The following is a 20577-nucleotide window of genomic DNA, read 5'->3' as shown; positions in this document are numbered from 1 at the left end:
CCACCCCATGCCCCACCCCACCCCAGCTTCCTTTTTAGCTGCACAGTTTGGTTTAATCCCAAGCCTGTGAGCTTGGGTTGGGAGGGCGGGAGACAGGTCCATTCAGCAGAAAATTATCCAAACTCACACAGCAGAGATATGAAATAAAAATTTAAAATCCAGTTATAACATCAGATTTCATAAGTGATGATTCAATTCAGAGTTTGGAAATTTTAGAAAATATTATTTTTTTAAAGAGGGAATGGAATGATACACTCTATCCTTTTGCTTAGCCTCATAAATTCCAAGTTTCTCTATACTGCCTATTGTTAGAAGCAAATGAACTGGCCCTTATTTTTTTTTTTTAATGGTTTTTCTTCCATATTAGGGAGTTATTCAGACATCTTTTCTTGGTTCCTGTAATTCCAAGCCAGTTTGAGTATCAGCCTATTTTTGGTTATGGAGGAACCTTTAAAATGTGGGCATGATTTTTTTTTAAGGTTATAAAACTCATTAAAATCAACTGGCTACAACTATCACAGCAATGGCCCCAGATACAATGACCTCACTATGTTCCTGGGAAACATTGTTCTAACTTCCAGACTCCAAGCCACACCACCCTCACCTCATCATACCTGACACCACGAAGGAGGCCTACTCCATGTAAATGATAACGCATATAAAACATCATAAAGTTGTGTTTCACCCCTGCCTCCGAGATCAATGCCCTACCTGTATTTGATTAAACTTTCTCTTTTTAGTGCCTGGGTTTTTGCAGTTGTCCTTCTGCAGCACACTGATTAACCACAAGAGGGCAGTGGAGAGTTTGCTTAAGGCTAACAAAGCCAGAAATGGTTCTAATTACAAGCTAAGTGTTTTAACTTGCTAAGGATTTATTTCTCGGCCTTTCGATTGCCACACTTGCAGCTTCTGGGTTTCCCGAACAGCGAATAATCCAAATAAATTGCTTCTGAGAGGAAATACAGAGAGACCGGTACAGACTTTTGCCCAAATAAGGAAGTTTTTATGGCCACCCCATGTGTTAGATAACCATCTACTGACAGCCACGAGTTTATAAGGTTGGATGCTGAAATATTCATACCATGTGTTATAAAAGAGCTTGGGGGGTGGACAAAGACAAATACTTCTACAGTTAAATATCACAAACATACCAAAAGCACAGGGACAGGACGCTTTCCTGATGGAGGTTGAGCCCATCAAAAGTCATTGAAAGTCATCACCTTGTAAGTACCTTACAGTAAAATGTACAGTATCCATTTTATGCCTTGTTGATACTGTATTGCTCTTGTTCAGCCCCTCTGCTTATTACTACCTTACACGCTGTAGTAGCAGCTCTCCCTGTCTGAGAAAAGAAAAATGCTTACTAGATTTATTTCCATTGCCACCATTACTGTTAGTCGTGTCATTATAATGAGAGTCATTTTGAGATAAAAGGAAGGGGTTTAGTCCAGGAGGGTGCGTAGCTTTTGACCGGCGCCTGTAGTCAGAGATTGGTTTGTAGCTAGCTGCTGTCACAAGAAGCAAAAGCTCAAGAGCGAGACAGAATAGACCCTTATTTCAGACCCTGTCACCAGTTATGTAGAAGGACAGGACACTAGGCCAACCCTGGTAGCCTAGTTGGGTAGCCACTATCAGAGCAATGTCCAATGATGGCTTCTGTTTCTAGTTTTTCTTAAGTGTATGTGCACACACATGTGCATGATGTGTGTTGTGGGCACGAAGGCACAGGGGTCAGAAAACAGCTGTGTAGAATTGGTTCTCACCATAGATCTCTCTGATGAGTTCCAGGAATCAAACCCCTGTTGGCAGTCTTGCAGACCCTGTCCTTAGCCACCCACTCTTCTTTCCAGGCCCTCTGTAGTCCTTTTGATGCTAAGGATGACTGGGGAAAGTTCTCCTCTCCTCCAGAGTTGCCAGAATTGAAACCTCTTTGTTGTGTCCAACTTCTCTGGGCTTTATTGGCAATGCACCGTGTGAAACTGTGGGGACCCAAGGCAGCTGGGCCATGCCAAGAAGGTCATGTTCTTGCCTCGAGGGCTGACTGTATCTGTCCCCTCTACTTACTTTCAAGTAAAATCGCCAAAAGGCAAAAAAGACAGTTGGACTGCAAACGTATTCAGCAATTTGTGGTCAGGAAACTTCTACTTGGAATAAGCCAAAATCACTTACGTGCCATTTTCTCATAGTGCGTCTGCACTGAATGATTGAAACGGCTTATGGTATACATAACTTACGGTGTCAACACATGAAAACCGTTCATGAGGAACCAGAACTTCTCTCTTTCTCCTTCTCCTTCTCCCTCTCCCTCTCTCCTTTTCCCTCCCTCTGTCCCTCCCTCCTCAATCTGTTTTCACTTGATACCTTAATTAAGGAACTTAATGTGCTAACAACCGCATCAGGGCATTTAGTAGCCTCAAGTCAATAATTACCAGATTTGAGCTTTGCAGATAGCTCTGCATCAGCAAATTTGGGGGTACTAACGTCTGTCCACGACTGTCCTGTTATAGCAAATATGACTCTAAATTGTACCGGAACTTTTGAATTGTGATTTTCGCCAACTGTTCTAGCTTCAGATGTTAATCTGTTTTGCTTGCCCTTTGAGTCATGTCCAAGGACATCTATGATCCTAACGTTGTATTGCTGTCCAAACCAGCATCACTCATACAGAAGATAACACAAGCCATCTGCCATTTAAAAATAAAAACATGGAATTAATTTTAATAATATATTTCATTCAATCCGTTATAGCCAAAATATTGTTATCATCTCAATACGTACTTGATTTAAAATGTTATCAGTGAGATCATTTGCTTTCTGTCCCACATGCTGAAAACCAATATGTGTTTTATATTTAAAGCACACCTCAGCTTGGACTTGGCATTTCAGGGCTCCATAGACTCCTGTGGCTATGATGACTGTACTGGATGCAACAACCTTAGAGGGTTTTTTTGTTTGTTTGTTTTTGTTTTTTTGTTTTTGTTTTTGTCTTTTTTCGGTTTGGGTTTTGGTTTTTTGAGACAGGGTTTCTCTGTGTAGCCTTGGCTGTCCTGGACTCGCTTTGTAGACCAGGCCGGCCTCGAACTCACAGCAGTCTGCCTACCTCTGCCTCCCTGAGTGCTGGGCTTAAAGGCGTGTGTCCATCCGGCTGATACAACAACTTTAAACAATAAGAGAAATGAATGTTTTCTCTCACACGGACAAGGTGAAGTTTCACCTTCTCTATCATCATCATCGTCATCGTCATCGTCATCGTCATTATTAGAGATCCACCAATATCTGCCCTACTGTTCTTTTGTGTCACAAACCCTTGTTTCCAATGACTGAACATCCAGGCTTGGCCAGGCCAGTCACAGTCACCTGTCCCTAATGTCTCACTGTGGAGTTTCGGGACCCTGGTGCTACCTCTGCACACACACTGCATCCCAGACTCCTTTTTCTCCTCCTTTTGGACCACTCCCCCTCAGCCTGCAATTTCCACTCTCTTCTACACAGTCAATGAGAGCCTTGGTATGATGGCTCCTGAGACTCCTCAGAGGAAGCTCAAACATGAGGAGTGTGTTTTATCAAAGCATCTTGCTGCCTCAAATAGAGAGGCCTGCCTGAAGAACACTCAGGATGCCGGACAACAACGAACGGTAGTCATCTTGGGGCGGAGACGTAATGTTCGGGTGTGTGAACGTGTTCCATGTGCAGGTGTCTATGTGCACACACAGAAGCTGGAAGACAGCTTTGTCATCTTCAGACAGTGACTCCCTTGGGGTGTTAGTTTTGATTTGTTTGTTTGTTTTGTGTGTGTGACATGAGCTTACCAGTTAGATTTGGTTAGCTGGCCAGGAGTGAGGCCAGGGATCTGCCTGCCTCTGCCTCCCCAGTAGTAAACTGCATGCGCACACCACTGTGCAGGCTTGTGTATGTGAGTCTGAGGATTGAACTCAGGCCCCTCTGCTTGTGCAGTGAATACTCTATGAATGGAGTCATCGCCCCTCTCTCTACTAAAGAAAAAACATTACATTTTTATTTACAGGGTCTTGAGCACCTGTGGGAGTCAGGGGTGGGTCCTCACCTTCCACCACATGGGTCCTAGGGCTTGAACTCAGGTCTTCAGTCTTGGCAGCAAGCGCTTTAGCCCTATGGTACTCCAGGCTCTTTTTTTTTTCTTAAGGAATAGTACTACATATTAGATTATTCTTTCTGATGGCATAAAGAAATTCATAACTGTACTTTCAGCACAAATCTCTTGTGGATATCTTTTGAAATAAATTGGGACCCTACCCTATTATGTTTGTTGTGTGGATTTAAGAACTAAACTATCTCTCCTAGGGTATCCACCCATGTCTGTAATGGGTTAAGTACATCCTGTCAATCCATGTACACACAAGCAAACAAACAAACAAAACTCATAAAAACCATTTACTTATACCCAGTGGGAAACATTTTCTTTATCTAGTTGGCAAATCAATTACCTTCAGTGTTAAAAATGGACAATCTCATTTCCAAACCTGGAGAGATGGCTGTGCAAGAATGCTGTGTTTTTATGCGGATCTGAATGTGCTCTGCTATTTACTCTTCCTTCCGAAGCCATTTGATGCAAAAATGTAGTTTTCAGTTCCCTGCAGTGGTGTTCAATAGGAGCACCACAGAGGGTATCAATCATAGGCAGGAATGAGCGAGTTTATTGGTTGTCACCAAAAAAAAAAAAAAAAAAAAAAAAAAAAAAAAAAAAAAAAAAAAAAAAGAAAGAAAGAAAGAAAAAAAAGGAGAGGGGAGACAAAAAATTCATTCTCTGTTTATGAGGTTCTGCTTTTATGACCTTCAGAAATTGTGGAAATTAAAATGTCCTTCAAAAACATGTCCACAATGGATGCTTAAACAGCCTTAAACAATAAACAGACAATTATATTAAGTTGCAATTCATTCTTGCTAATGGTAACATGCCAGGACAGGCTAAATCTGCATTTGTTTAATGTTTTTCAAAAGATGGGAAAGGACTGACTTCCTGGAAAAAGCACAACACAGGGTGAAACAGTGTAGTTTTCTAACTGTGAGGTCGGGTGTGTGTGTGTGTGTGTGTGTGTGTGTGTGTGTGTGTGTGTGTGTGTGTGTGTGTGTGTGTGATTTTTCCCCCCTGTGTGTGTGTGTGTGTGTGTGTGTGTGATTTTCCCCCCTGTGTGTGTGTGTGTGTGTGTGATTTTTCCCCCGTGTGTGTGTGTGTGTGTGTGTGTGTGTGTGTGTGATTTTCCCCCCCTGTGTGTGTGTGTGTGTGTGTGTGTGTGTGTGTGTGTGTGTGTGTGATTTTTCTCCCCTGGGGAGCCCAGGCTGTCATAGCCCCGGAAGTGGCTTGCATCTGGAGGGAGGGACAGTCTAGCACCTGTGGATGTGTAGGCTGGAGCGCTGTGGTACTTTTAGAGACCGCTTTGGGCATTGCTGGGCCTGTATGTTTGTAAGAAGACTCCAAAGCAGAAGACGAGATGATGTTGCGGGAAACCAAAGGCTGTGTTCAACACAAAGACCTAAATTGTTCTGTCACTACCCTGAACCCTGCTAAGCCTATGTGTATCCCCTCTGCCATGGCGTCTCTGTATAGTCTGGGACAGTCTGAGGCAGATGAGACTTTCCATGGGCTTCTGAACATTGGAAAAACTACGAGGTCACATTCCGGCTATGGTGAACTATGCGGTCACCTGAGAGTTGAATCTATTTTCCCCCAAACAGGTTTGGGGCGCTTTCCCCACCTCTGAGGGTGCCCCACAGGTGCCTCTACCAGAATAGTTTCCCCTCAAGGACCTGTGAATGGCCAATCCAGGCCAGAGGGAGGCTCTGAGACCATGCACGGTCTGGCATGAATTTCAGACTCCTTTCCTACCCCCAGAACCTTCTCTTTAAAGGGTCTAGCCTCTAACAGCCCAGAATCTCTTCCAGGCAGAGCTCAGCACTCTGAGCTTCTCTAATTTCCTCTAAGGATAGTAGGAAGCTTCCACAGTCTGTTTCTTCTTCGCCAGTGCCCTGTGAGCATTTTTCTATAGAGTACACGCGGGTACCGAAGAATCCACGCTATGATTTTTAAAGCGTTTCTAAATCTTATCTGATGATTTGTTTCTGTCTCCCTGGGAAACAGGGCTAGAAATCAGCTTATTTCTAGTGATAAGCCCTGACTACAGAAAAGGGTTGCTTGTTTTTAAATGCAGGAATACATAGAGTGGCATGCTCTCAAACCAATTAGCAATACAGATGAGCTAGCAAGCCCTTTTCCATTTATGGGGTGGGGGAAGGGCCAAAGTGAAATAATCTGTGTTTTTAAGTGTTTCTGAGAACTGAAGACCTCCAGGGCAGAGAGAGAGGGAGAGAGAGAGAGCAGGGTGTATCAGGAAATAGCTATGCAAATCGCATGCCTGTGAAATTACTAACTCGTTGATGTGAGCCATTAACAATGCCCTAGCATCCAGGAGTGTGAACCAACAATGAGTAAGACTGGGGCATGTTTTGGACGAGATTGCGAGAGTGTTTACTTCCATGGTTTGTTAAGCAGTCAGTGAAGTCCTCGGCTGTTTGGGGACTTCACTGCCCAAGCAGTCCAGGCAGAGGGAGCATGGTCACCCATTCCACGGTCATTAGTGACAAATAGTGATCTGAGTGATTTTGGCAAAGAGCCAAAGTGATCTAAGTTCTCATCATACCAGCTTCATACTTACTTAATGTACCTATTTGTTACATGGTTAACAACACAACTGCCCGTCTTTTGGGGAAGCGGAAGAAGATGGATCCTGTGGACCCATGGTTCAGTGGAACTGCTAAATTGTACCAAGCGGTGCCAGGAACTGTGGGATACCAGTACTACCCAGTGTGACCACATGGCAGTTCATCCAGGGCATGTGACCTGAGGTTGTCCACAGAGATATGATCTTGGTAGCATTTAAAAGTGGTGGCTTTTACCTATAACCCCAGCAGAGGCAGCCGGATCTCTGTGAGTTCTTGGCTAGCCTGGTCTACAAAGGGAGTCCAGGCCACACAGAGAAACCCTGTTTCGAAAAAGATAAAAAAAAAAAAAAAAAAAAAATAATAATAATAATAATAATAATAATAATAATGTGGCACCTTATAAAGCTAGCCCTAGAATCTGGGGAAGCAAGGTCCTGTCTCTGGGTTTCTCTTTCTAATGCTTTTATTTGAGAGAATAGATTTTTTAAAAAATATATTTTATTAATTTATTCATATTACATCTCAATTGTTATCCCATCCCTTGTATCCTCCCATTCCTCCCTCCCTCCCATTTTCCCCTTACTCCCCTCCCCTAAGACTGTGACTGAGGGAGACCTCCCCCGCCCCCGTATATGCTCATAGAGTATCAAGTGAGAGAATAGATTTTAAAAGGAACTGTCAGCTCCATTACCAAGTAGCAGAACCATTGTAATGTGTACAGCTGTATCTGTTGCTCTCCGTCCATTTCTGTAAGACCAAGTTTACCTGTCAATGGCCCTGGGTGCTTATAGGTCAGGCAGCACATTTGTTATCATGTGTTTTCTGCTGGCTGCGGAAGATTGTTTATAGAAAAACAAAATAAAAGTAAACACAGAGTCTTAACTCTACATGGGAATTGTGTTTTGTGAATTCACAGAGAGCTTTAACCATGTAAATATTTCACAGAGTACAAAGATGCCCTCCCCGGAATGACACTGGATTTTGAAGTGAAAAATCTCAGGGACCCATTTATGAATTCTTATGTTAAAATGTTGGCGTGGTGGTAAAGCCACGGGGAGGGCTGAGAGCTCTTAGACTGTTTTTGTCCCCCCTCCCCAAGTATTTAAAAACTGGAATTCTGTAAGAGATTATCTGCGAACTGCCTTTCTTTTATTACGCCCATAAATTTTAGTAGTGGCTTTGATCAAGCGTTCTGCCATTCTTGGTTTCTGAATCTTTGACTCATACACTAATAACTAAAAACATTCATCCTATTTTTTGCTAGACTGAAAGAGGAAGTTTCTAAATAGTCAAAAGGGAAACATTGAAAATAGAACTTGGTAAATGATAACTAAATTAGAGTAGAGTTCTTTTTTTTTTTTTTTTTTTTTTTTTTTTTTTTTTTTTTTAATTATTTTTCAGAAAGAGCAATATTCCATGCTGAAACTTGCCAGGGTATTTTAAGATGATTATCTGTTAAGGAAAAATAAAAAATCCCAGTACCTCACTATCCTCAGAGGAAAGGCATTATAGAAATGCAGCATATTTTCAGGAACAAGGAGTACGCATAGAACAAAGTCAGCCAGCACTTGAGATTTCCATCAGTGGTGTTTGCTTTTTGGCTTATATTTAAAATACAGGGGACTTGAAAAATGCAACGAGTTAATACTCCACTCACCTCCTCCTGTAGACACTGAACCCCCCTCCCCCTCCCCGCCACCAGACAGTCAACTCTTGGGGAAATGATGTTTGGTTTTCCCATCCCCCTATTTCTGGGTCCTCCCTGGAAGCAAGTAAGACCCTATATGTCTCCGTAGACACAAAGGACTTCCCCAATAGATATGTAGCAGCCCTGGGTGGGGGTGGGATGGAGGGGGCGGGGCAAAATGGGTAGAAGGGGGGCAGTTCTTTGCTTGTTGGTGAGTCAATCCAGCTTTTAGGGCTGTAGGATTTCCAAGAGCATAAATGGCATTAAAAACATACACTAAAAATGACAGCCATGACATGAAGAACACAGCAAAGGGGAGGGGCCAAAAAAATAAAAATAAAAAAACAAACACACACACACACACACACACACACACACACACACACACCAGCAGCATCTAAGCTGAAAGCTATGGCCTTGCCAGCAACTGGGTGCATTTCATTTGTTTTACTATTATTTCAAGAATCTAGGCTGAGATGAGTTTCCACACTTGAGCTCCCTGGCTGAGTCACTTGTCTGAACTCACAGCGAAGAGAATACATACAAGTGCCTCCTTTTTTTTAAATACACAGACCCTTTAAGAAAAAAGCATAACAACAAACTGTTGTGTTCTGTTGTCAAGAAGCTATACTATCATTCACCAATAACAACATGTTAACAGAAGAAAACAACTGTGTACGTAAGGACTAGACATCAGGACGTCTGCACATGGAGGCTGCTTGCTTCTTCTGGGGTCAATACCTGTAGGAATAGCAGAACTTATCAAGCATGAGCATGTGTGAATTGGCAGGGGGGATGGACAGGCGGACAATTAAAGAGAAAGGGGGTGGGTTTGTTTGTTTGTTTGTTTCAACCACAGAAGCCTCTCACTAATAAACCCGAAGACCCCACTGTAAAGTGGTCGCGGCATGGCGCTCTGACCAAGTTTCATTGGCTTCAATGCATTGAGGGAAATTGTTGTCGGACTCAGAACTGAAGGGGACCCTGCTCTCTGTGGGGTCTGTGAGAGGCTGTGTGCACACTAGGCTCACAGAAGCAGGTGACATCTGAGTGTGCTTGGGTAATGGTTGTAGGCTGCCAGAGGGGTTATTCATTAAGAAGTGGGGTGAAAGTATGGGAACTCAGGTGTCAGACAGAAAGAATTTGAAGAAAGTAGGGACCCCTCCCCACCCCGGGTAAACTGCAATTGCTCAAGCAGCAATCGTGTCACCAAGAATTACTTGCATGGTCTGAGAAGACTGACTTTATCTTGGCCTCAGTTTCTCTGATCTGTAGAATGCAGAGGATGGTAACAGGGCTGACCTCCAGGGTTTGCTGCATGTTTTAGAGGAGTTAGTTTTGGAGGGCAGAGCCAGTGGCTGGCACTCAAAAAAGTATCCGAAAAGGATGAGGCACTATTGTCTTACGAATGTTAACACATTGAGGGCGTTCAAAGCGCTATTACAGAGGGCTCACTGGTTAAGAGGTCTTGCAGCAGAAAATCACCTGTATGGGGTGAGGGGGATGGGGTGGGGGGGTGGCGAGGTGTGTGGGAGTGCAAGTACCCTCTGAGGCCAGGAGAGGGCATCAGATCCCTGGGAGCTGGAGTTACAGGCGGCTTAGGCCATTGGATGGTGGGGGCTGAAGACTGGACTTACTCTATGAGAGGAGTATGTGCTCTTAACTGTTGAGACATCTTTCATCTTTCCAGCATCAAAATACACCAGCCCCCTCCCTCAAAAAACTCTTACTAAGTTACTGAGCCCTGAGGACCCAGGACTACACTGGGTTATGAGTTGTATACGTACAAATGGAAGTGGCTATGATAAGGCTAGCTTTACAGTGCCATTTTGTTTTTGTGGTTTTGTTGTCTTAATTTTTTTATTTTTAAATTTTTTTAAAATTGAAAGTAGATTCTTATCTCCTACAATATATCTTGACTATGGGTTCCCCTCCCCCTACTCTGCCCAGTCCCTCCCTCCTGCACCTCCTTTTTCACCTCTCATCAGGAAAGAACAGGTTTTTGAGAGACAGCAACCAAGCATGACAAAATAAGATACAATAAGATGACGCAAAAACTCTCATATCGAAGTTGGTCATGGCAACCCAACAGGAGGAAAGAGTCCCAAGAGCAGGCACAGGAGTCAGAGACCCACTTCTCCTCACAGTCAGGAGTCCTGTGGAAACACTAAGCTAATAGCTATAATGTGTGCTCTGAGGGGCTGGTGCACACACCGGCGCTTGCAGCTTCAGCCTCTTGAGAGCTCATATGCAGCTTGCTTAGTTGGTTCCGAGGGCCTTGCTTTCCTGGTATCCTTTATTCCCTTTTGCTCTTATACTCTTTCTGCCTCCTCTTCCGAGTCCTGTGGGAGGGGATCTGATGGAGACTGCCAATGTAGACTCTCTCTCTCTCTGTGTAATGTCTGGCTGTGGGTCTTTGCATCTGTTCCCATCCGCTGCCGGAAGAAGCCTCTCCGAGGATACAGTGTTACGGGTGGGAGCAAAGCTTCCAACTGAGAGAGATCTTTCCTCCCTAAAGCAGGAGCCAGCTCCAAGTTGAGATTCGGGATCTTGGTTTTGACACTAGCTTTCCAGGAGGTAGTAAACATAGTATCCAGGGTGGCTGGAAGGGACAGGGCTGTTTCTCCTATGAATCAATGAAATGCAAAGCCCCACGCTGCTCTGATGGCCACACACCATCACTTTTCATCACCAGTCTACAGAAAGATTTCTTTCTCTGCCTTGGAAGAAAATAGGCATAGCCCAGGTGCAGAATATCTGTTATTTTCCCCAATGCCTCAGTCACACGGCACCACTGGTGTGTGTGCGTGCGCGCGTGTGCGGGGGGGGGGGGTGTCTTAGGAACCCAAAAAGTTTTCTGTTGCATTATGGGTGACTGGTCACCGTTTCTTCATTGTCCACTGCCCCTGGCTCATTACGGCCCATGACTGATGTGTGGCGCAAGGCTATGGTTAAGGCAAAAGTTTAACAGTAGGCAGGAGCCCAAATCCTTGGGCCTCTCATTGTCTCAGTGTCACCTCAAGCTACTAGCTTAGGTTGCCAGAGCATCCGGTGTAAAGTGTAAAGGGTGCCAGGGTGACACATGTACCACGTGATACAGTTGGCAGGCTCCACTTACGAGGATGTGAAGAGTACGTGGGCATTTGCATTTCCATTAGTCATTTGTTCATTCACCAAATTCAGGTGACACAATGCTACCTCCCCAGTGTTATGCAGATGAGAGGTGAATCCAATGACCCCACCCTTAAGAAATAGTCTAATCGGGTATATTAATACCGCCCCCAAAAACCATATAGCTCAAGTACTTCTATACAAAGAATACAATGAATATGCTGGGATGCGGGAGAGAGGTCCTAGTTGGAAGTAAAGAAAGGTTTGCATTTGCCTGCCCAGCTAGCTGGGTTGAGCTACTCGGTGCCTAGAACATTCCAGGGCTTGGCCGATTCAGAACCAAAGACCCCACTTCATAAAACCATGCTTAGAGTGGTGTGATCAGTATGCTAGCATCCTCTGTTCCAAATCTGTACTTCTCAGAATCTGCTGGGTCTCTAGGTTCTGAAAACAGCCCCAAAGATGAAGGAGATTGGCCCAGTTTAGGGATGGGTCTTATAGCTTCTTGGAACCTTTGCCTTGTTATTTAAAACGCCGTGTTCATTGTGAGCTTGGTCTTTGGACAGGGCCTTAGGGCTATGAAGGCTTTTCCGGAAATAAATGCCTTTTAGGTCTTAAGTGCTTTTCAAAACTGTGAGGAGGGGAAAGATGACAGTGACAAGTCTCGGAACAGAGGCCATATTGTTCTGTTTCTGCTTACTGCTGCTGGGATCTCTCAGCGCCCCTCTCTCAAACCCGTTTGCTTCTGCCTGCTCACTGCTGGACTATTATTTTGATAAGGGGACTTGAAAGCACATCCCTACTCTAGCAGTCATTAAAGCCTCCTAGGCACTTTGGTCATTGCGGAAAAGCTTCCGAGCTACACAAACTCCTCTAAACAAAACAGTCCACACCCTGGCTCCAGGCTGTGGACCGTAGCAAGTTCTCGGAACTGGGCTCAGAGCTCCCACCACGGAGCCAGAGGTCAGGAGCCACCAAACAAGCTGGGCGCAGTCAGCAAGCCCAGCCAGGGAGGAGGAGAGAGCCCAGCCTTCCCTGCCAGTCTGGCAGCTCCCCCTAAGTGCTCGGAGCTCAGAGCCCATCCCACACACCCGTGCTAGTCACTGCTGTGTGTTTACATGAGTAATGGAGCTGCCTGCCGGGGGAGGGGAGCTGTGAGCAGCGCTGAGCCTCCTCGCAGCTAAGGAAGCTGATATCCACACCAAGTCCGGACTTCCAGGGATGAGGCTAGGGAACAGTCCCCTGCCGGAGCTTTCCTGAGCGCAGGCGTCAATCAGGCAGATGTGTGACGACTGGAATGGGTAATGTCTATTTTTCTCTTTGCTTGCTTCTGCTTGTGAGTTTATGTCTGATAATTCCAGGCAGGTTTTCTGGGATGGACTTTATGGCCAGCGGTTTTGAGGAACCGAAAATGAGATGAGGACAGTAGTTTGGGAAGGGGAAGCCTGAGCCTCCGGAAACTGCTTCTTAACTCACACTCCCCACGTTGATTGTAAAGAGAGAGTTGCCTTAACTGAGTCTCACTGACAGTAAAGCTCCTAACCGTAATCGCAGCAGCAGAAAAACAAACTCGTAGGAAGTCATGTTTATGTAAATTGAGTCCAACCTGAACTTGCGTAAAGGCACTAGCTAACTCTGTGTGTGTGTGTGTGTGTGTGTGTGTGTGTGTGTGTGTGTGTGTTGAGATGAATAACAGTAAAGAGGCTTCCAGCTGTTCAGATACGATTATTTTTTCCTTCATAACTGTCGCCAAAAGTAATAAAAATATGGGTGCTCTAAGAGCTCCGGAGAGATAATTTGGGGGAAATGCTTTTGTCTGGAGTTGGTTAACGGGCAGCTCAATGAGTTGGTTGGTTTTAGATTTTCTTTTTTTAGGACTTAAGTTACTGATAAAGTTGAATGTGAGAGCTGGGAGTGGGGCAGTCAGAACATCCCTTAAACAGCCCAAGTTCCTCATCACCTGTGTTGTTTGTAACTATGGCTTTAATAACACACACACACACACACACACACACACACACACACCAGCCTCCACAGAAGTCAGGCTAACCCCAGGTTAGCTTTGGAATTTATCTTAAATAACTCTCCCAATCTGCATAAAAATACATTGAGGGAGGAAAAGAGAACACGCTGACTCAATGTCTTTGCCAGATCCGCTGAGATATGAGCCCCGCTGGCCACAATATTATTAGAAAATGCGCGTAATAGCAGCTTGTTACTGTGAGCCTATCCACCACCCCCTACCTCCCCCTCCCCACCTCTCTTTTATCGGTGTGGTGATTTGAGAAAACACTGCTGTCTCTAAACTCTTGGAGTGATGTTTTCAGACGTCACTTTACTATGATGACATCACAGGCTGGCCTGCCCATTTGGGCTTTTAAAACCAAGATACCAAACAAACAGGAGAGTGATCTCCAAGTCTGGCCAGGGGTACTTCTATTTTGACAGTGTTTCCGGGGGGGGGGGGGTTGGGGGTGGGGGTTAGGCAGTGCACAGAGGTAGTGGGGTAGTACACACAGGAAGGGGCGTGTGTTTCTTCCTTGTCACTCTCATTTTATTTATATTCATTAGACTTGGGCAAGATCATCATTTCCTTTGAGGGAAACATACAGAAAATCTCACATCTACCAAGGTTCCTTCAGAGAGAGTTGGTGGCTGACAGGCCATCAGAGCAGAGAGCACTGTAGTAAGCTTCTGGATCTTTTACTGAAAGACTTATGACAATGATTCTCCATTTGTTTTCAGCGCCAAATCTTAAAGGCAGACCTCGGAAAAAGAAAACAGGTCCCCAGAGAAGAGAGTCCTTCAGTGGTTCCAAGGACTCCAACAATAACTGTGATGGTAAAGCTATCAATAAGGTATGACCTGTCGTCCACTAAGACGCCTCCTGATTGATGTTTCTTTTGATTTTTTTTTCCCCCTTTGACCTCTCTGAGATCTGGTGTTTTGGTGACGGTGTTTAATTCATAACCCGCCATTGGCTTTCTGAAGCTTTTCAAGCTTAGGCCATGTCTGGACTGGACATTTCTCTAGTGGCTGGGGGTGGGGAGAATCTGGTAGGAGGCAAGCAAGCATTTTGATTAGTCAACAGAAAGACTTCCCACCTCCCCTCCCGGTTTGGCGTGTTGGATAAAGGACATGATTAAGCGCCCGCGTCACTCAGGCTGAGATTTCATCCTAGATGACACAATGACATAGTTTACTCTGTTCATATCAAAAATAGACCAGCTGAACCATCCTGTCTCTGAGTGTACACATCTAAATATGCCTCAGAGATTAACTGGAGATGAAATTAGAAGTGGCTAGAATTAATCTTTTTGGTCATGCACCCCCCCCCAAGTCATCTCTAATTCATATTTGAGCGAACTAGAGACACGTGGAAAACTATTTATATGCATGCTCACAGAAGTGCCTATGGATTTTAAAGATCTCTCTGGATGCAGAAAGAAAGCGTTTACTTTAGAGGCCTCTTGGCCCGTTTTGAATGAGCATTCTTTGGACCCTTTGAAGTGTGTGCCTGAAGTATTTAGTGAACTGTCACTTCATATTTTTAGACTTATCTTTTTGACTTCTGTGATCCTGGGTCACATTTCCACATTCTGGCTCTCGGGTGTTTGTGTTTGGTGTTGTTTCTGGGCCAAAGATAGTTCTAATCCATCTAGGTCAGAATCAAAGATCAAGAGTGGAATTAGCAAACGCATTTCCAGATCTGAGCACTGGAGTGCACTGTGTCGGGGCATATTGATTGTCGGTGAAGATTCCGACACAGAAAAAGAACGGGCTGAGCTTCACGTGGCCCGCCTGCTGTTGGTTCCACTGTGTCCTCTGTCCCCCTCCCAGTGTATGAAGTGAACCCGCGGACCTTTTCATTCCATAAACCTTATCTTCAAATACGACTCTTAACACAAAGTTCTGAAGGCTCTTTGGTTATGAATTTGCCATGCTCCCTAGATTTGAAAGGTTTTTGTTGTTTGTTTGTTTGATTTCATTTTAAAGCCAATCTACGGAAGTATGTGTTTCTTTTTTTTTTTTTTTTTTTAATTTTCTGGCTAAATTCAAGCCCAGCATTCTGTGAAGCTGCTTTCCCCCTAGTCATTTAACTTGTGCACGTGAGCACGCATGGATACCCTGAAGGTCATTTTCTGGCGAGTTGAGTAACTTAGGCCTGGAACCCAGGGCCTTGCTTCCTGTGGCCTTGAATGGCAGCAGCAGGATCACTTCATCCCCTGAAGCGCAGCCTGGGAGTCCTGCAAGGTAATGGAGCTGGAGCAAGGTTTTGCGATGGATGGTGACGTTCGACAGAGAACGCAGGGCTCATGCTGTGCTTCTTCCAGAATGTTCTAAATCTGTGCCCACCAGGACAAAGCACCAATCCTTGTTATTTGGAGTTACTACTAATGTGTGGGGATTACAAAACTCAGACTAGAACTCGGAGAAGAACAGGAGAAACAGATGGCTACTGAACACATGGACTGTGTTAAATGTTCATTGGCTTATTCTCTGTGTGAGGGATGACAGCCAAGCCTGGGTTCTCCTTCACCCCGCCTTCCACTACTGCTGCCTCTGACAATGGTCAGCCTGGGATGTACCATCCTTCCAATGTCCGTGTGCTGTGGCCAGCACCTGGGAATGGGTCGAGCGTCTTAGCTCCTTTCGGAGCCTTGGATTACACTCTTACCTTGGATACTTCTAACTGGTCTGGAGAAACCCACTAATTGGGAAGGATTGGTGTTAAAGTGTGGTGAGTGTATCTGTGGGCACCTGTCTGGAGAATTCTGCAGGAGGAACAAGCCATACTTGGGGCCACGAGAGCCATTTGAAAAGGCGTTTGGGTCTGAAAGCAGCCTTTTCACTACGAAATGTTGTAATGAAGAAGCTAAGTCTATAGCCATCTGCTTATTTACAGAACCTGGACCACTTTTATGTGACGGTGAGCCGCTTGGCTCCCAGAATGGTGTGTGTTTTCAAAAGTGCTTCAGACAAGGCATTTCTAACTATGGATAAACGCAAGCCTCCTAAAGCTGCACACAGTAAAGTTTCTAGAATGGATGCACTGGCTTTTCTGTGGTCGTGATGTCACCTTCAAAAGTTTTCACTCTCTTGAAGTTAACAGGACAACATCTTTGTAATACACTGTTTTTCCTGGAGAGAGGATTCTGTGGCATTCTGAAGACAGCACGTCTCGGGAGGAGGAAAAGCACCCTGGGAGGGCATTGGGAATAAGATCAGCTCCGATCCTACCACTTGACAGGGCCATTTACAGCAGCAGGTCCATGACTGACGCTTGATCGACCTTACTAGAGGGGTCTTCTTGGCTTAGAGCTCTAGTGATAGAAAGTATATGATTTTGTGCATGTGTGTGTACTTGTGTATGTGTGTGTGTTAAGCATTTTCTAATGCCTAGACATGTAACAGGTGGTTTCCTTGCTTAATGGAATGTGGAAAGGCATATGCTACGCTGCATGTCCTTTCATGATATCACATCCTTGACCTTTTGTGTTGTAGGTGTGATGCTTGCATTAGTTTCACTGCCATTCATCTCATTCAGTCCTTGAACCTGTCCCCAGAAATGATCACTCTTGCTTTAACAAGAAGCTGAGGGTCTTCTCTCAAGTTTTTGACCATGGCAGGATTAGAGGTGTAGTCTGTTTGTTGCTGGTTCAGCACAGCTGCCTAGCTCTGTTGATAGAGTAGTGATAGCCCAGTTCTGTAGAAGAATGTGGTTTAGTATCGACTAGGTACATAGCTTCACTGAGAACATTAAATGTTGCTTCTCTAATTAGCATGCTGTCAATCATCCTGAAAAACCCCAGAGCTCTTAGTAGCATTCATGTCAGGACCCTAACTGCCACCCTTAAAAGGCCACACTTTCTCAAGGTCTACAGGAGGACTAGCTGCTATTTCCGTTTTAATGTGGAGAATACAATAATTCAGTAGGCTGAAATGCTGAGAAGCTTTTGAGTAAATGTGGGGAAAAAACATATAGATAGTGACTTGACTGGGTCATACCTGGAAACAGGAAGCTCACTTGCACTCATTGAGAAACTGCATGGAGCTAGTCTGCAATACAAGCCACCACTCAGTGGTTACTTTCTTGGTGAGCATCCTTCATCCTCTTAGAGGAACCCCTGGAATGCAGGATGGTGCAGCAGGTGGCAGCATGGTCTTACTTGGGGCCTTTGTCATGAACAGAGAGGATGAGCAACTTCAGCCCTGGCTTTCCACCATGTGCTTTCCTTCCATTTCTGGTATTTCTATTCTCGCACATATAAGCAGACAGTTCAGCGTCTATCTGCACACATCATAGCCCCCTCACCGCGGTGCTTCTGTCCAAACAACAGAGGTATAATCGGTCTGTTACCACTGCAAACTTAAGGCTCAAACTGTTTTATACCCAGCTCTTAGTTCTACTCCCCTGTGCATGACTGAGGTTTGGAGGCAGGTAGACCCTGTTCCAGACTTAGGCATTTGTACCTCAGTAGTCATGCACCCAGACCTCTAGCCTCGGTGAGGCTCTGTTTTTCCTCCTATAAAATAGGTCTACCAACTGCCTTTTTGCAGTTCCTGTGGACACTAACATAGCCTATGTGAAGCATCATATAAGATTGTGTAGCTCACTGTAGGCCCCCAATGGGTGTAGGAGTCTTTCTCTTGATTGGCTGGGTACACAATGGAAGAAAAGAAGCTCTTATGACTTGAAAGCCACCGAATTTTGTTTTTTTTAATGTGACTTGACAAATCATATTTCTCAGCAGTCGATGTTATAATGCCTGGAAATAAGATGTGCTTTTTAACTGAAAGTCTGTTGTGACTATTGGCTTAACTTTTTTTTTTATTAAGTTTATATTATGTACTTAAACATGTTGTGCATTCTGCCTGTGCCTCAGTTTCTAGATTTTTATGATGATAGTAACCTACTTCATGAGAGTTGTGAGCATAAGCTTTAAGGAGACAGCTCAGGGACTTAAGATGCTTGCCTTGCAAACATGAAGACCTCAGTTCAATCCAGAGAACACTTGTTTGTTTGTTTGTTTGTTTAAAAGCTGGTGTGGTTGCACATACTTCTAAGACCAGTGCAGGGGAGGTGGGGAGAGATAAGCAGGTCCTTGGGGCTTGTTGGCAAGGCTGCCAATATAACCTAATCTGTAAGATCGGATCCCAGTGAGAGAATGAGGTATGCCAGGGAGATCTCTAAGAGCACTTGGGTACTGATGTAAACAAATCAGGTGATAAAGACAAAAACTAGGACAGTTTAATGATTTCAGAGGCCAATAAATTATGAAACGCGTAAGTTTAGGCTCATCGACCATAAAGAGTCACAGGATGTCTGTCTTTCTAAAATGTCACAAAGTGCAAAAGTTTGAGAATATTGTCAGTAAAAATTCTACATGGCAGAACACATTTTCACCCCATTCCCACAGCCCCTTAAAAATCAAGATGATCTCTAGTTGGCCCCACTGAGTTGCCTGGGAAGTTTTTATTAGTGTGAGATCAGTCTGAAGAAATGAAAGCTGTGTGCTCACTTGAGAGAATGAGCAATAAGGAAGCCCTTTTAGAGAGGATGTGTTCCCTCTTCAATAAATAAACAGAAACCTTTTCAAGTGCTTAGGACTCAAAAGAATCTGCGGAGAATAAGACCTCTGAAACAGAGAGGAGCGCAGGATCCGTGGGACGTAATTTTATTCACAGCGTTCCCCAGCATTTGCCCTCTTCCTGCCCGATGTCAGCCAGGAGATGTAAAGAATATTGGAATGTACACATTCCCCAGGGGTGTATTTGAACTCTGAGTCTGACCCTTTGTACTTCCCCCTTTTACAATTAAAATAACTCAGCAACTTAGCGTTATATTTAACAACCATCAAAGGCCGCTGTACAACATGGCCCCGAGCAGGGAACATGAGGTTAGCCAAGCTCCAAAGCTTGCCCATGGTGTAGAAGGAAGAACCGGGGTGCATCAGCCTCCATTTATGTCTTAGCTTGTTGAAGGGGTGGGAGGGGCGCTTTCCATTTGTCTATTTGGGTTTTAGCTGCCCTCTACTCTTTCTTTTCTGGCAAGAGAGCATTTCCTGTTACATTTGCAGCTAATGGAAAAAGCACCAAGTCTTTATTAAAGAGTCTGCTTTTAGGTATACTGCTCTGGGTTACATGTGGGCATCACCCTCAGGTGACACGTGACAATGACCTTGCTGGTATATCCCAACATGGAAAGCTCTTCCAGGTATCTAGAAAGAAGAGGAGGATAAATTTACACAAAGAAACAAATGTGTCTCTTTTCCGAATGTGATATGTACAGTACTGGGCTATTATTATGAAAGCAAGGTTTCATCATCAACATTAATGGTGGCAGCCTTTGGGAAGATAAAAATGTATCAAAAGGGAAAGCCATCATCCTACCAGACATCAGCACTGTTTTCTGGTTTGACATGAATCTACCGTTAATTATACAAAGGACACTGGCACCACCAGGCCTACTGTGGCCCTCTGAACACCTGTTTGTCAATAAAGTTTTATTGACATTCAACACCACCGTGCATTTTCAGATCCCACTCATGCTAGACTTGGGTGCTTGCCATCAAGGCTCGTAGGGCACAAAAGCCCATCTGTGTTTACCAGGTGGTCCCCATTGTAGAGGACAGTTCCTACTCAAGGCTTTCTTCTGGTGCCCCTACCTTGCTTCAGGAGAAAGTGTCACTTAGATAAGTCTTCACAAGTCTTTGAAGGCTGAGCTTGACTTAAAATACTGTTGTTATTATTTTTCCAGGTGAAAGGGGAGGCCAGGTCAGCCTTGACCAAGTCAAAGAATAACCACAATAACTGTAAGAAAGCCTCAAATGAAGACAAGCCAAAGCTGTCCATTGGTGAAGAGTGCAGGGCCGATGAACAAGCCTTCTTAGTGGCGCTTTATAAATACATGAAAGAAAGAAAAACGCCCATAGAGCGAATTCCCTACTTGGGTTTCAAACAGAGTAAGTATACTTGTTTTTTTGTTCTGAAATATCAGATTCTTTGAATTAGCAAAGGGGAGGGAGTGGAATTTTTTTTCTTTCTTTTCGACTGGTGATTATGTTGAAACCCTAATCTAG

General features: G+C 44.4%; 1 protein-coding gene across 2 annotated transcripts in view; it reads left to right on the top strand.

Annotated features, from left to right (window-relative positions):
- Arid5b (AT-rich interaction domain 5B) overlaps positions 1-20577 on the top strand; it is a 174510-nt gene that overhangs the window by 121632 nt on the left and 32301 nt on the right. The window contains exons 1-3 of one of the 2 annotated variants that reach the window (XM_051153185.1): positions 12346-12795; positions 14240-14352; positions 20256-20460. In XM_051153185.1, the coding sequence (XP_051009142.1) occupies positions 12792-12795; positions 14240-14352; positions 20256-20460 (322 nt within the window). In that variant the 5' untranslated portion in view covers positions 12346-12791. Of the gene's footprint in view, positions 1-12345; positions 12796-14239; positions 14353-20255; positions 20461-20577 lie in introns of those variants that run through there. The other variant, XM_051153186.1, reaches the window with a different exon arrangement.

This window comes from Acomys russatus, chromosome 11, assembly GCF_903995435.1.
Source record: "Acomys russatus chromosome 11, mAcoRus1.1, whole genome shotgun sequence".
Classification (NCBI taxonomy): Eukaryota; Metazoa; Chordata; class Mammalia; order Rodentia; family Muridae; genus Acomys; species Acomys russatus.
This window is presented reverse-complemented; position numbering and strand designations above follow the sequence as displayed.